General features: G+C 41.2%; 1 protein-coding gene across 4 annotated transcripts in view; it reads left to right on the top strand.

The window, feature by feature from the left end:
- Positions 1–13310, top strand: part of CRYBG3 (crystallin beta-gamma domain containing 3) — a 142598-nt gene that overhangs the window by 24932 nt on the left and 104356 nt on the right. For 3 of the 4 annotated variants that reach the window (XM_030581399.1, XM_030581426.1, XM_030581417.1), the window contains exon 2: positions 5582–5660. The exons of the other annotated variant lie outside the window; for it this stretch is intronic. In XM_030581399.1, the coding sequence (XP_030437259.1) occupies positions 5582–5660 (79 nt within the window). The remainder of the gene's footprint in view (positions 1–5581; positions 5661–13310) is intronic. 4 annotated transcript variants of the gene reach the window in all.

Here is a 13310-nt window from a genome sequence, read left to right as displayed (position 1 = left end):
TTAACCAGGGTGGATTATGACTTAATGTCTGCCTTTCTGTGTTAGCCTAAGGACACTAAGATTCTGCATGCCAGGTGACTAATAAATAGTTACCTTGTTGTTTTGCAAAGGCCACCTGTGTCACTGTGAATACTCACTAAGAGCATTGCACCCTAAAGTGATCCAGTACAAGCCTCCCTCAGTAGTTTGGCTTGGCTGAATTTGCTGCAGGGAGCCATGGAGAGACAGGGAATGCTGGTACCGACAGCCCAGTGTTGGAGGCCACAGGCCTGCCCCTGTGAAACTGTGTGAGTCCTTGGGGCCTAGCGCGGTAAAGGAGTCACTCCCAGGTGACTGGTGATAGGCTGGGATCTGGACCAGACCCAGTGACTCCATGGCACCCTCTATGCTAGTCATGGTTGGTGATTTAGTAACTACAGTGATGATTCTGTGCCTCTCGATGATTTCTCTTCACTGAAGTGATCCTTCTCTGACCAGCCAAACCAACTCTAGGGCAAGTTTGCACCTGTGGGGTAGCGCAAATATAGTTTTAATGTACTAGACAGTATCTGCTAATAGCTGCATTCTGTGGGTGCACCACTCTGCATCACCTAAACCTGCTGATACCTTTTAGATATCGTGAGACATGGTAGTGTAGCCACTTAAGTTTTTAGAACTGTGTTTTGGCAAGCTTGTCTGTTAACTCCAGGCAGATTGTTTGAATCTGTTTAATAGACTGTCCTGTCATTGATTCTCTAAAAACAACATAAAGTAGCCTGTGAGCCAAGACTGCTTAAAAAGACACAGTTTCATGGAATCAATTCTCCTTGTCTATTTAGTAGAAGTGTTGAATCCTCCAAGTGTGAGCTGATACAGCTGATGCAGCAAAGCACATGTGTGTAGTCCCATTTGACTTCATTGGGAATACTCCTGTGCTTAAAGATACGCACATATTTAAGTGCTTTGATGGACTGGGGCCAGCAGCTCGGAGCCTTGCAGGATCGATCTTTGTATGAACAAAATATCTAAGAAAAGAACTAGATATGGATATGGGTGCAACAGTAACTGTATTGAGGGAAACGTTCAATGAGGGTGAAGTAGTGAGACTGTGAAAGACTAGAAGAAGAGCTCTGTGTAAGCTTGAAAGCTTATCTCTCTCACCAACAGAACTTAGTCCAATAAAAGATATTACCTCACCCACTTTGCCCTTCTAATATTCTGGGACCCACGTGACTACAACAGCATATGTGGAAAAAATGTAGAATGTTGTGAATTTACACTTCCCTAACAGGGTGACCAGATGTTCCACTTTTATAGGGACAGTCCCGATTGTTGCGTCTTTTTCTTATATAGGCTCCTATTACCACCCCACCCTGTCCCGATTTTTCATACTTGCTGATCATCCTATTCCCTAATATCCTTGGTGAACCTCTCTCCCCACCCATCAGTCATCCGTTCTCACTTTGTAGCTAGGATATGATAGTTAAGTGGTGTATTGTATCACATTACTAAGAGTTCCTTATTTTTACAAAATATCTTACAGATTATTCACTGCTATTAAGTATTATAAATAATTAAACCTAGAATACATTGGGTCAGAATTACATTTGTCCATGCTATCAGTGTAAAGCAATGATAATGTTGCTTGAAAAATTGAATTTGGTAACTTCCTGAAACTTGACAGTTAGAATTGAAATAGATTCATGTAATTTTGGGGTATCTTCATTACATAAGAATGGCCATATTGGGTCAGACCAATGGTCCATCTAGTCCAGTATCCTGTCTTCTGACAGCAAAGAATCCTGTGGCACCTGATAGACTAACAGAGGTTTTGGAGCATGAGCTTTCGTAGGTGAATACCTACTTCGTGTACTACATGCATCTGACGAAGTAGGTATTCACCTATGAAAGCTCATGCTCCAAAACGTCTGTTAGTCTATAAGGTGCCACAGGATTCTTTGCTGCTTTTACAGATCCAGACTAACATGGCTACCCTTCTGATACTTGTCTTCTGACAGTGGCCAGTGCCAGGTGCCCCAGAGGGAATGAACAGAACAGATAATCAAGTGAGCCATGCTTTGTCACCCATTCCCAGCTTCTGGCAAAAAATATGTACATATATATTGCCTGTGATTATGTCATTATAAACTTCATACTTACTTTATTCTTCATATCTCTTTAATGTACACCCTTGTATGTAAATTTGTACAGTAAAAGCTTTGTTGTCTAACATGTTGGGGAAATGGGGGGTGATGGTAAGTCAAAAATTCCGGTTAACTAAGAAGAAGGGAGTTGGGTGCAGGAGGGGCTGGGGATTGGGGTGCAGGGCATGGGATCTGGGAGGGAGTTTGGGTGCAGGAGGGGTTTTGGGGCGCCGGGTCTGGGTGGCGCTTACCTCGGGAAACTTCCTGCAAGCGGTGATATGTTCTTGCTGCTCCTAGGCAGCCTTGTGCACTGCCTCCGCCTGCAGGTTCCACCCCCGCAGTGGGAGCTGAAGAGCCAACGTGTGGGGTAGGGTGGGGGCAGGGCACGGAGCCTCGTGATGGCTCCTCCACCTAGGAGCCGCAGAGACCTATCGCTGCTTCCAGGGAGCCATACAGAGCCAGTTAGGGAGCCTGCCAGCCCCGCACCATCCGGATGCTATTAAAGATCAGAAATGTTGGTTCATAGACATTTCAAGTTGGTAAAGTGCTGGATAACACAGCTTTTACCGTAGTACGTTTTATCCACTGTGTAGAGGGGGTTCTATTGCAACAGGAGGATGGGAGTGGAACAGTTACATTAGCTCATCTTTATTTTGAACACAGTAGAGAAGGACTTCATGTAGTTTTCCTGTGAAAGTACAACTAATGCTTAATACCTGTTTTTCTGCTTGGAAAATAGGGTCGCATGTTTCAATATTTGCAGATGCTTCAGTTGCATAACATTCAATGATGATAAAAACATTGAATTCAAATTCTCTCTTGTGGTAAAAAGAATGCTAATCCAGGTCATCAGGAGTCTGCTCAGCAATAACTGGACTATTCTCCAGTCTTTAAATATAATATTTGGCACCAGCGGGGACACACTTATTGTTCTCTGCTTTGGAAGATAGTCTCAACTTTTAGGGGAAAACAAAACAATACAAGAGCCACATTTTCTGCGGAGAGAGCTTTTGTGCTTGCTTATTTATTTATTTACAGTGTGACTCATTTAGTATGTACCAAGGGCTCTGTAAAAACAGTGTTATTTACTAACTAAAGCAGAAGGTTTAGAATGTTGAAACACATGTAAGATTTTTAAAAAAGACTAATAAGGTAACTTTCAGGTTCAGTTTTGGAGGGTGGGGGGATGTTTTTGTTTTGTTTTTAATGTGGCTAGGAAGTAAAACTATGTTTTCTCCTTTGTTTATTTTAAGGCATTTGCCTGAGAACTAAATACAAGTTAACTCTTGATTCATTGCACGTATTGCAGGATTCTACAGTAACCTATCTAAGCAAGGCTGGTGCTAGAACAAAATAAATCTGGTATCTGTCAGTATGATACTTTAAAGATGTTGCCTTTTGTCTGTAAAAAAGCAACCAAAAATGCAAAAAGTTTTAGAAAACATAGTTCATGAAGGAGAGGGGAAAGGGTAGAGGAAAAAATTATGATGAGGTAACATTCTAATGGGCTATAAATATATGTCATAAGAAAAAGACAGGATAAGTTTTATTAATAGTCCGGATTGGTCCCATAAGAAGCAATGCCCTAAAAGCTAAGGGGAAAATCCTCTTCTTGTAGTGTATGTCAACCCCATTATTCAGCTTTTGCTATATGCAGGGAGTTCTTATTGACATCAAGTATATCAGCATCAAGATAAGCCATGTAGATCTCAGAGTAGGATTTTGTCCTAAGAGGGGGGAAACTAGGTTAAATACAATAAATAACTTTTATTATGGAGCGATGACCTGCCTAAAGGAGGTTGTGAAATCTTCCTCATGGAACACATGCAAGGCAAGACAAGAAATTAATAGGGATACAGTATTAATCTATCAAAATTCTCTCTCTCTCTCTCTGAGATGCAGCAGGGTAGACTAAATCTTTAGTTTTATTCTTTCTTTCCATTTATATATGTGCTTTAAAAGTGCACGTTGAATGCTCTAAATACTTCTGGATAAGTTTTTAAAAATACTGTGCATGGTGATCCTACCATAGTTGTTTTTGAGCTTAGCCCTAACCTGTGAAAGAGAGGAAAGAAATGGCTCCTTCTGTCTCTGCATAAAAGGCTTAGTGGCTAAATACTGCCCTTTAATGTTAGAAATAGCTGGTCTTGTTTACTTTCTGCTGGAGGACCTTTGAAATCTGAGCAGTTGAGAGGGAGAGGGATTTTTAGTCAGACTGACAATTTCTTTGTATATTTTAAGACATTTAACTCAAACTCCTGACAAACAGCTGGGAGTAAAACTCTCTTTGTAAAAGAATCAGACACGCACATGGCCCAGCAGCCAGTTTACTGAGAGAGCTTTTTAAATTCTCCAATGAAACCAGAGAAGACACTTCACTATTCTTGGTTATTTTAAAAGAAGCAAGTGTAGAGGCTTTTTCCTTATTTTCAAAAAGCCAACAACTTTCAAATCTTCTTTTACATATCATAAAGAAACATACAATGACAGAAATGTGCTTTTCACCTGTACTATGAATCTAAGTAGACTGATGCGGCTTTATTGAGTAAGAGAGACACTGGATGATGTTGATCTTACTATAGCATTGTTTCATAAATACAGGGTATCTTGGTATAAGACTGTCTTCACAAATTGTTGAGACATCACCAAGTGAACTTTTCGTCTTCCCTATTTTTGCATGCGGGGGGATGAAGGTAAGAGTGACATTGGTTTGGATTGTTGGCATATTATAGGCAGAACAGGCAGCAATGACTATAGTTAAGGTTGTCTGACACTTCCCATTATGGGACCCTGTTTTCAGTTGCTTGTAACTTAAACTGTTTTGGCTGAAAATTTCATGCCAATTTCCTGCCTAAGTCTGAAGTTTTTTGGGAAAGTTTCAGCAAAAATGGTCTGCCTTTCCCAAGAAAAAGAATAGGGGGGAAAGTATGTTGGTTTTGTTCCTGTTAAACTAGTTGTAAGAATTTTTTTGAAAAGCTCTAGCATATGCTTGCCTTAGAACAGGGACTTAAACTTTAGCAGAGTGGTTGCCCTGGTGTCAGTGTTGTGCCTTTTGCTGTCCCTGTGAAATTTGGCCAAGTTATAAGCTTCTGTCTGGGGAATAAAAAATCAGTTTGGACATGCTTAGAGGTTTATTAGTTTGACAGCTGAAGTCTTTGAAGATTCCATCTGCACTGAGCATGCTCCATTTCCTCATATCTCCAGTGTGCCAGCAATATTGTGCATTCACCATCCCGATATAGCAACTGAGCATGCTCCGTCACAGTGTTGCAGGCAGGATTTTGGGGTTTTTTTAAGAGTAAATATGTGCAGCATGCTCTTTTTTTCTTTTTTAACCAAAAACAAACCAACCAACCTTTCAGCCTTGCTTTTAAATTGCATGATGCAGTGCCTCTTATGTTAAGTAGCTCTGCCTACTGCAGGTCTTTAAAATGGTTAAATTTATTTTTGATTTTCAGCTTTGCAAATAAGGAAGATGAATCCATCAGTGTGAAATGTGATAAAAAGGAAAGAACACTTCTCCCTGAACTGTTAAAGGTATGATTTTATTTATTAATTTTCACTGAGCCAGTGTTTACTGCTTTTCTTCCTCCTTCCCCCTTTTTAAGTAGTAGTATTAGTACTGTTGTTTAATATTTTTACCCTGGTGGTGCCTAGAGGCCACAGTCAGGGATTGAGTCTCCACTGTGCTAGGCACTGATATACACAGAAAAAGACAGTGTCTGTTTCAAGCCTCGATAGAACGTTTACTTGGCCATGCCTCAGTGCAAGGGGCTGGACTTGACGACTTCTTGAGGTCCCTTCATTCCCAACATTTCAATGATTCTGAAGTCCCTACCCTCACTTACAATCTAAATGAATGCAAATTTTACGCTAATGAAACATGCAGGATTCATAGTCCTGGAGAAGAAAGTTATAATTTTATCCAAGGAACAGGAATTTTGCCAAGTGCCTCCCTAATGCTTCTTCCATGTGAACTAGAGGTACCAGTCTTCTGTATGCGGTGATGGCATCATTTTAAAACAAACAACCTTGAGGGGCTTCAAATCACACAAATTACCATCCAAAACTGTATGCTCTTTCTGCTGTAATCCTTGTTGTCCTGCTCCTCTTCCTTGTTACCAATGTTAAACTTAAGAATGGCCATACTGGGTCAGACCAATGGTGGCCAACTTGTCATGCTTCAGAGAGAATGAACAGGTCAGTTATTTAGTGAGTCATCCCCTGGAGCATCTCAGGTTTAGGGACATGAAGTTATGTCCCTGACCATCTTGGCTAATAGACATTGATGCACTTATCCTCCATAAACTTATCTAATTCTTTTTTGAACCCATTTATGGTTTTGAACTTCACAACATTCCCTGGCAATGAGTTCCACAAGGTGACTGTGTGTTGTGTGAAGAAGTACTTCCTTTTATTTTCTTAAACGTGCTGACTATTAATTTCATTGGGTGACCCCGGGTCTTGTGTAATATGAAGGAGTAAACTGCACTTCCTTATTCAGTCTCTCCACACCATACGTGATTTTATAGATCTCTGTCATATCTTCCCTTAGTCATCTGTGTTCCAAGTTGAACAGTCCCAGTTTTTTTAATCCTTCCTCATATGGAAGCTGTTCTATACCCCTAATAATGTTGCCCTTCTCTGTACGTTTTCTGATTCTAATATATCTTTCTTGATATGAGGCAACGCTTCATCTTATTGAGTCTTAATTTATGCCCCAATCCTGCAAAAGGACCTTTCGTCTCATGTGGTCAGGACCTTTTAGTTTAAGAGGTTTGGAGCAGGAACACTGTTTTGCCTGCAGAGTGCCATTCACATTTATTTTATAATTCACATTTATAATTACATACAGTGTTGCTACTCTCTGTGCAACTTTTCTCAAGATTGCCTCCATCCCAGCCTGATCAAGTGGAATGACTTTTAGGAGTGAGCAGGTGGTTCATTCTCTAGTCACATCCATTCACTTTTTGGGGTGTCTGCTCAGACAGTTCACGAGAGTACAAGCTAGTGCAAACTATAATTTGGACACCTGTCATTTCAGGTAGGTCACTGCACGGAAGATGTCTTTCAGATGCTACTGACCTGCACTGAATTTACTATTGCTGAGTGTTGAAAATAAACAGAGGAAAAAAATGAACCTTTCCCAAAAGACTTACAATCTGTGTCTGACCTACAATACAGACACAAAACATGCTAGGGAACCAAGTGAGATACAGTCTCAGAACAGTGGCTCTTTTTTTCTCCCTTTTAAAAAACACACACACAGAGTATCTTTCTACAGTGGATTATTGGTGAAAAGTTTTATATAAAAGTTGGTTTTGAGGAAGGATTTGAATGTAAAGAGAGGGGCATTTGGTGTGTCTGAATAGAACTGTTAGAAGCATAAGGGGTGTATAGGATGAAATATGAAAATGAGAAGGTCTCTAAGGGAAAGAATGAGCAGGAGGTGTGGGTGGAGCAAAGGGGCCATCAGTTGTTTGAACCAGTGACCTAGTGGTTTTTTGTTTTTATTGACTATTGTGTTATCCTGGTTTAAAACAGAACAAAAAACCCCACCAAACCTCATTTGTTTTTTACTTTGCAAAGAATACTATTAATTCAGCAATTATCATTTTGGTTATAAGTCTATTGTAATTACAGCAGATAATGAAATTCTCTATGCAGAGTCTGCTTCAGCCATCTTTTCTTCAATGTTGTACTAAAGATTGGTATGAACGAAAATTCTGTGAGAGGGTTCTGGCTACAAGGAATCTAAACTTAAATACTCTCCATGTTGGTAGAGTTCCTTGTTTAATAATTTCACCTTTTATTTGTGGTTTTATAGTGTGCATCACATTATTTCCTGTGGTAATTCATTGTGCCTGTGTCTGAGAGTTGGCTTTGTAAGGAAGGTGTAGTGTTCATATTGTCAGAATGCTGGCTATTTCCTGAGTATCTCAAGGATGCCTGTGGAGTTAGTTAAACTGCTCTTCCTCAGTGCCCTTATGTGACTTACCTGGTGGGTCCTTAGAGCAGGGGTCGGCAACCTATGGCACGTGAGCCAATTTTTAATGGCACGCGGCTGCCTGCTGGGACTCCGCATGCCATTAAAAATCCTGCCAACGTGGCAAGCTGCGGGTTCCGCAATCCCAGGCCGGAGTGCCGGCCCAAGCGCAGCAAGCCTCTGCACCCCCCCCACCTTCCCCGTGAGCGCTGCTGCTGCGTGTGCAGCACTCTGGGAGCTGGAGCTAGGTGCTCCCGCGGGGCAGCGTTTGGCTCCGTGGGGAGGGAAGGATGCTCCCCGCTCATCCGGAGCCCTGCTGCCGCGCGCACTGCGCTCTGAGGGGCAGGGCAGGGCAGGGCTACGTGCACAGAGGCGGCGGCGGCAGGGCTCCGGATGAGCGGGGAGCCTCATGGTAAGGGGGCCAGGTCTGTGGCCAGCGGGGGGGGGGAAGGGGGTTGGGTAAGGGATTGGAGCAGTCAAGGGACAGGGAGCAGGGTGGGTGGGATCCCGGGGGGTGGTTGGGGCAGGGGTCTCTGGAGGGGGCAGTCATGGAGCAGGGGGGTTGGATGTGGCATGGGAGTCCCGGGATCTGTTTGGGGTGTGGATAGGGGTCAGGGCAGTCAGCCTTGGACCCCAGCCTTGACTGGCACCCCCACACATACCCAACCCCCCTACCCTGACACCTGCACCCCCCTCACATGCCCCCAGCCCTCTGCCCTAACTCTTGCACCCCCCACATCCCCAGCCCCCCCCCCATATCCCATGCACCGCACACATCCCCATCCCCACCCTGAACACCAAATGGGAGCCCCTACACCACCACTCACATTCCCACCTGCCCCCCTCACACCGTATGGGAGCTGCCTAGGTAAGTGTCCCCACACCCAAACCTCCTGCCCCAACCCTGAGCCCCCTCCTTCATTCTAGCTCCTGGTCAGACCCTTCACCCCCAGTCCTGTGCTCAGTCCACTCCCGCTCTCAGCTCAGTGCAGAGGGGAAGAGAATGGGCCAGAACCAGGGAGAAGGTAGGTATCCACTGTATATGGGCAGGGCTGGGACCCCAGACCAGCAACAGGCTGAGCGGGTCCGGCAGCTGGGATCCCGGCTGGCAGGAGCCAGAGGATGGAACCCCTGAGCGGCAGTAGGCTGAGCTGCTCAGCCCACTGCCGGTCTGGGGTCCCGGCTGCTGGCCCCGCACAGCCTGCTGCCGGTCTGGGGTTCTGGCTGCCAAACCCTTCCCAGCTGGGGTCCTCCGGCCGCAGGCCTCACTCAGCCCACTGCCGGCCTAGGTGAACAGAACCCCAGACCAGCAGCGGGCTGAGCAGGCCGATGGCATAAAATCAACATTTTAATTTAATTTTAAATGAAGCTTCTTAAACATTTTGAAAACCTTGTTTTATTTTACAATACAACACTAGTTTATTTATATAATATATAGACTTGTAGAGAGAGACCTTCTAAAAATCATTAAAAGTATGACCGGCACGCGAAACCTTAAATTAGAATGAATAAATGAAAACTCAGCACACCACTTCTGGAAAGGTTGCCGACCCTTGCCTTAAAGCATCCCTGGATGTTTCTTTGTAGACTGTGGCTCAAAATAATTGTTAGTGTATTTAGAAGTGTGTAGTATACAATGCCAAATAAACTATTTTCTATATATGCAATTTAGTAAAATTGCAGATAATTGGATGATGTTGAGATGGAGGGGAAAAAAGATTGATTTTGCTTAAGGTTTAAAGTTAATTGAAACAGGGCCTCATTGTACTGTATTTGATGTCAGCCAAGTTGAGCTGTCTCGTGTAAAGATCCTTAATAGATAAAGTATTGCTACCCAGTTCAAAGAAATTGTTGAGAGACTCAATGGTTCAGCAATTTGAGTCATGGATAATGGTTGGTGTTGCAAGAAAGATATTCCAGTTTTATTGGATTAGATCACTAGATTTTTTTTTTTTTTAATTCTTCTGAATAGTCCTTATACAGCTGCCCTTTCACAAATAGTTGAGGTTTCTAGGTGGGTTGTATACATACACCCATGCACATATGGGTGGAGGGTGGCCATCGAACTAAAAGTGGGATATGAATCTGTGACTGGTTCAGATCCAGTTGAGGTTAGTTGTGGATAACACTCATTACCATCTGATGAGTATTTATGAGCCTGTATAAAATCAGTTGGTCATCTGTCAGATTCCTGGTGGACACATGTCCATGTGGTGGTGGTGTTTTTGTACACTTATTAATGGTCTAAGCAGAGAGGAGAAGGATATAATAGCCTGGAGATTAGAAGTCCCTTTCCCTCCAAAGTAGAGGTTATTCCTACAAATCAGAGTTGATGAACTGGCTGAAGTGAGGTGAAAAACTTGTACAACTGTTGTACTTCTGTGTGGCTGTCTTGAGATTTTCAGTTTCCAGTGCTGTCAATTCTACATTTTCACACATACTAAATGTTTTTCTGACTTTGATGAAATTTCCAGCCCAAAGGGTGAAGTGTATGTAATACATGAATGTGGTGATCTTCTGAAATTCTAAAATCATTCTTTTAGCTATTTACGTGGGAAAGTAGGTTAGTCAGCCTTTGTTTGGTCAATATCCAGGAAACGTTTTTGAATTTTTATTTGTTATATGCATTGACCTCACCCTTTAATTCACTACCAGAAGGTACATTGCTAATTGACATGACTTATTTGCAGATTGTGTTACAGCCAGGGCTGTAAACATGGTTCTTTCTGAATAAAAGTTCCATTTAGAAAAACAGCTTTTCAATGCCATTATTATTAATAAACATATAGCTCCATAGAGGTATACAGTGCTTGGGCATTTTTGGTCTCTGCATTTCAGGAGTGCAAAATCAGTGTCCCAAACCTATTAATTTTGTTGTTGTCATTATTTATTATTAGTTAAAATGGGCCACTTCTTTTTTTTCCTGGAACAGATATTAATTTTTTTTGTTTCATCTTAAAATGTAGGTGAGATTTTTTTTGACAGCTTTTCTGTAAACCTCTTAAAACAGTGATTTATAGTTGAAATGCAGATCTACTTAACTTCAGCTCTACCACCAGCTGCTCCACAAATACTTGTACTGTGAAATACTTGTACTAGGCCTGAAAATGACTTGGTGGTACAGTTTTGATGGAGAAACTGCATGTACACTTTTAGAAAGGTTTGTAGCTCTACTTTTAAACATTAAATGTTGTATTATTTAAAGGTAACATAAATATGGCCCTATTTGTGCTTTTGCCATAATGGTAGAACTCAATGTCAAGGAGCATGACCGTACAACTCTTAAATTCTGACTTATGAAGACAGCTGTACATTTTTGTTGCCTTCACAGATTAACTACACCTAATGAATCTCATCTCATTTTCATCTGTGTAAATTCCATCCCTGTAAAATGTGTCACATCAAGATTGGGACCAATATCTTCGCAAGCTTACTACATGCTTTTTTAAAGTAAAGTTCTAATTTATGTTGGCTTTGAATGTGTTAACACAAGGTAACATTTCTTAGCTGGAGTGTAGACTTTTGCTGGATACATGTTTATGAGACTTAATTAGTGAAGCCGGAGAGAGGAACTACTTCACTTTTGGGAGAACAGGGGGCTGGAGCAGTACTGCCAAATGTGAGTGTTCAAAAATCATGAGACTGCCTTAAAAATCTTGAGATTTAAAAAAAAATATGTGGCAGGCATTTATTTGCCTTTTGGCTTTGAGCTTTTAGGGTTCATGTTTTCAATCTTTTCTCTTCATCCATGAGGTCTAGAAACTTTTTTTAAGCTGAGATTCTCACATTATGACATGATTCCAGAAACTAGGACTTTAAAATAAATGTCAAACTATGAGATTTGCAATAAAATCATGAGAGTTGGCAACATTGCAGCAGTAAGGCTATTCAGGAGGATCCTTCCTAAAATCTCTAATTCTGTAATGGTGACGTTCACCCAGATGCAGAGGGCGTGTCTTATGAGGCCCTTCAGGAAGGAGAAGCTTGGGCCACAAGCTCCCTCTCCAGAGGTGGCATGAGGAACATTGGGTAGAACTTAGAACAAGTTGGTACCAGAAGACCCCTGTGGGGGTGGATTAAACACAATATCTTCACTTACATAGTCTGCAGGTAGAATGTATGTGGGGGTGAACATCATACCTTCCCACTTCACTTATTATATGCAGCCTGATTGCTCAGTCTTTGTGAAAGGAAAAGATGAATTTCACTCTTACTGAATAATTAGTTTTAAAAAGTCAAAGGAATCATCAGTTATATGGTAATGGGCTACCAAAAAATGCACCTCAAAACACGTTCATTGAAAAAAGAAACAACAGTTATATTGTCAGGATTTAGAGATGAAAGAGAATAAGCGAGTTTATTAATTCATGTCTTCTTAATTACTACAGTAGATCCATCTGTAAAGAAGAGAAATGAATACTAACTCTAGATCTGCAATCAGAGAGATTTACTGTAGTGCCAGACAAAAATCAGGAACAAGAAACTTGAAATAACCATCCAAATGTCAATGGAACTTTATTTTAAAACTTCAGTTTATCTTTCTAGAAGCTTTTATTGCTTTCAGGTTTTCCCTTAAAGGTGACTTATAAAGAATGTTGTGTTTTATATGGGGCCTTTTTTGCTGTCTTTTTATTTAAAAAAACAAAAAACACTTTTTTCCCTGCTTGTTTTTTGATCTCAGTAACATCATCTGGTGTTCCGTAATTTTGATGGGATACCTTCTGAATGTGTTAGCAACTGCTTATTGTGAACTCATAGCACTTTAATCGACAAGACAAGGGTATTGAATTTTTATTATGGACCATCTTGTGTCCAAAATGTTGACTAACCTTAAAATTAAGTACTTGTTAAAAGCAAATGGAAAAATTTAAAGTCTGACTAAAAATCCTTTCCCGTTGCGGAACTTTCATTTTAACTAAAGCAATGTTATCATTTCATTAGTTTTCCAGGCATAAGTGTCTTCCTGGGCAAACAAGATGAGAATTGTTAATATAATGAAAAGCAGAAAAAAGTTTTCTGTTTTTTGGCTATTTTTTAAACATCAAGCCATATTAAGTCTTCTTTATGCAGAATAAAAAGCCCTAAAAGGTGCATGAGCCAGTTATTTTCTTTCACAAAATATCTTTACAAGATTAATTTCACTCTTAAGATACTGGATTCTCATTCTTTGTTTAGCTTTTAATGCATTTTTTTCTGTGGTG

This window comes from Gopherus evgoodei, chromosome 1, assembly GCF_007399415.2.
Source record: "Gopherus evgoodei ecotype Sinaloan lineage chromosome 1, rGopEvg1_v1.p, whole genome shotgun sequence".
Taxonomy (NCBI): domain Eukaryota; kingdom Metazoa; phylum Chordata; order Testudines; family Testudinidae; genus Gopherus; species Gopherus evgoodei.
This window is presented reverse-complemented; position numbering and strand designations above follow the sequence as displayed.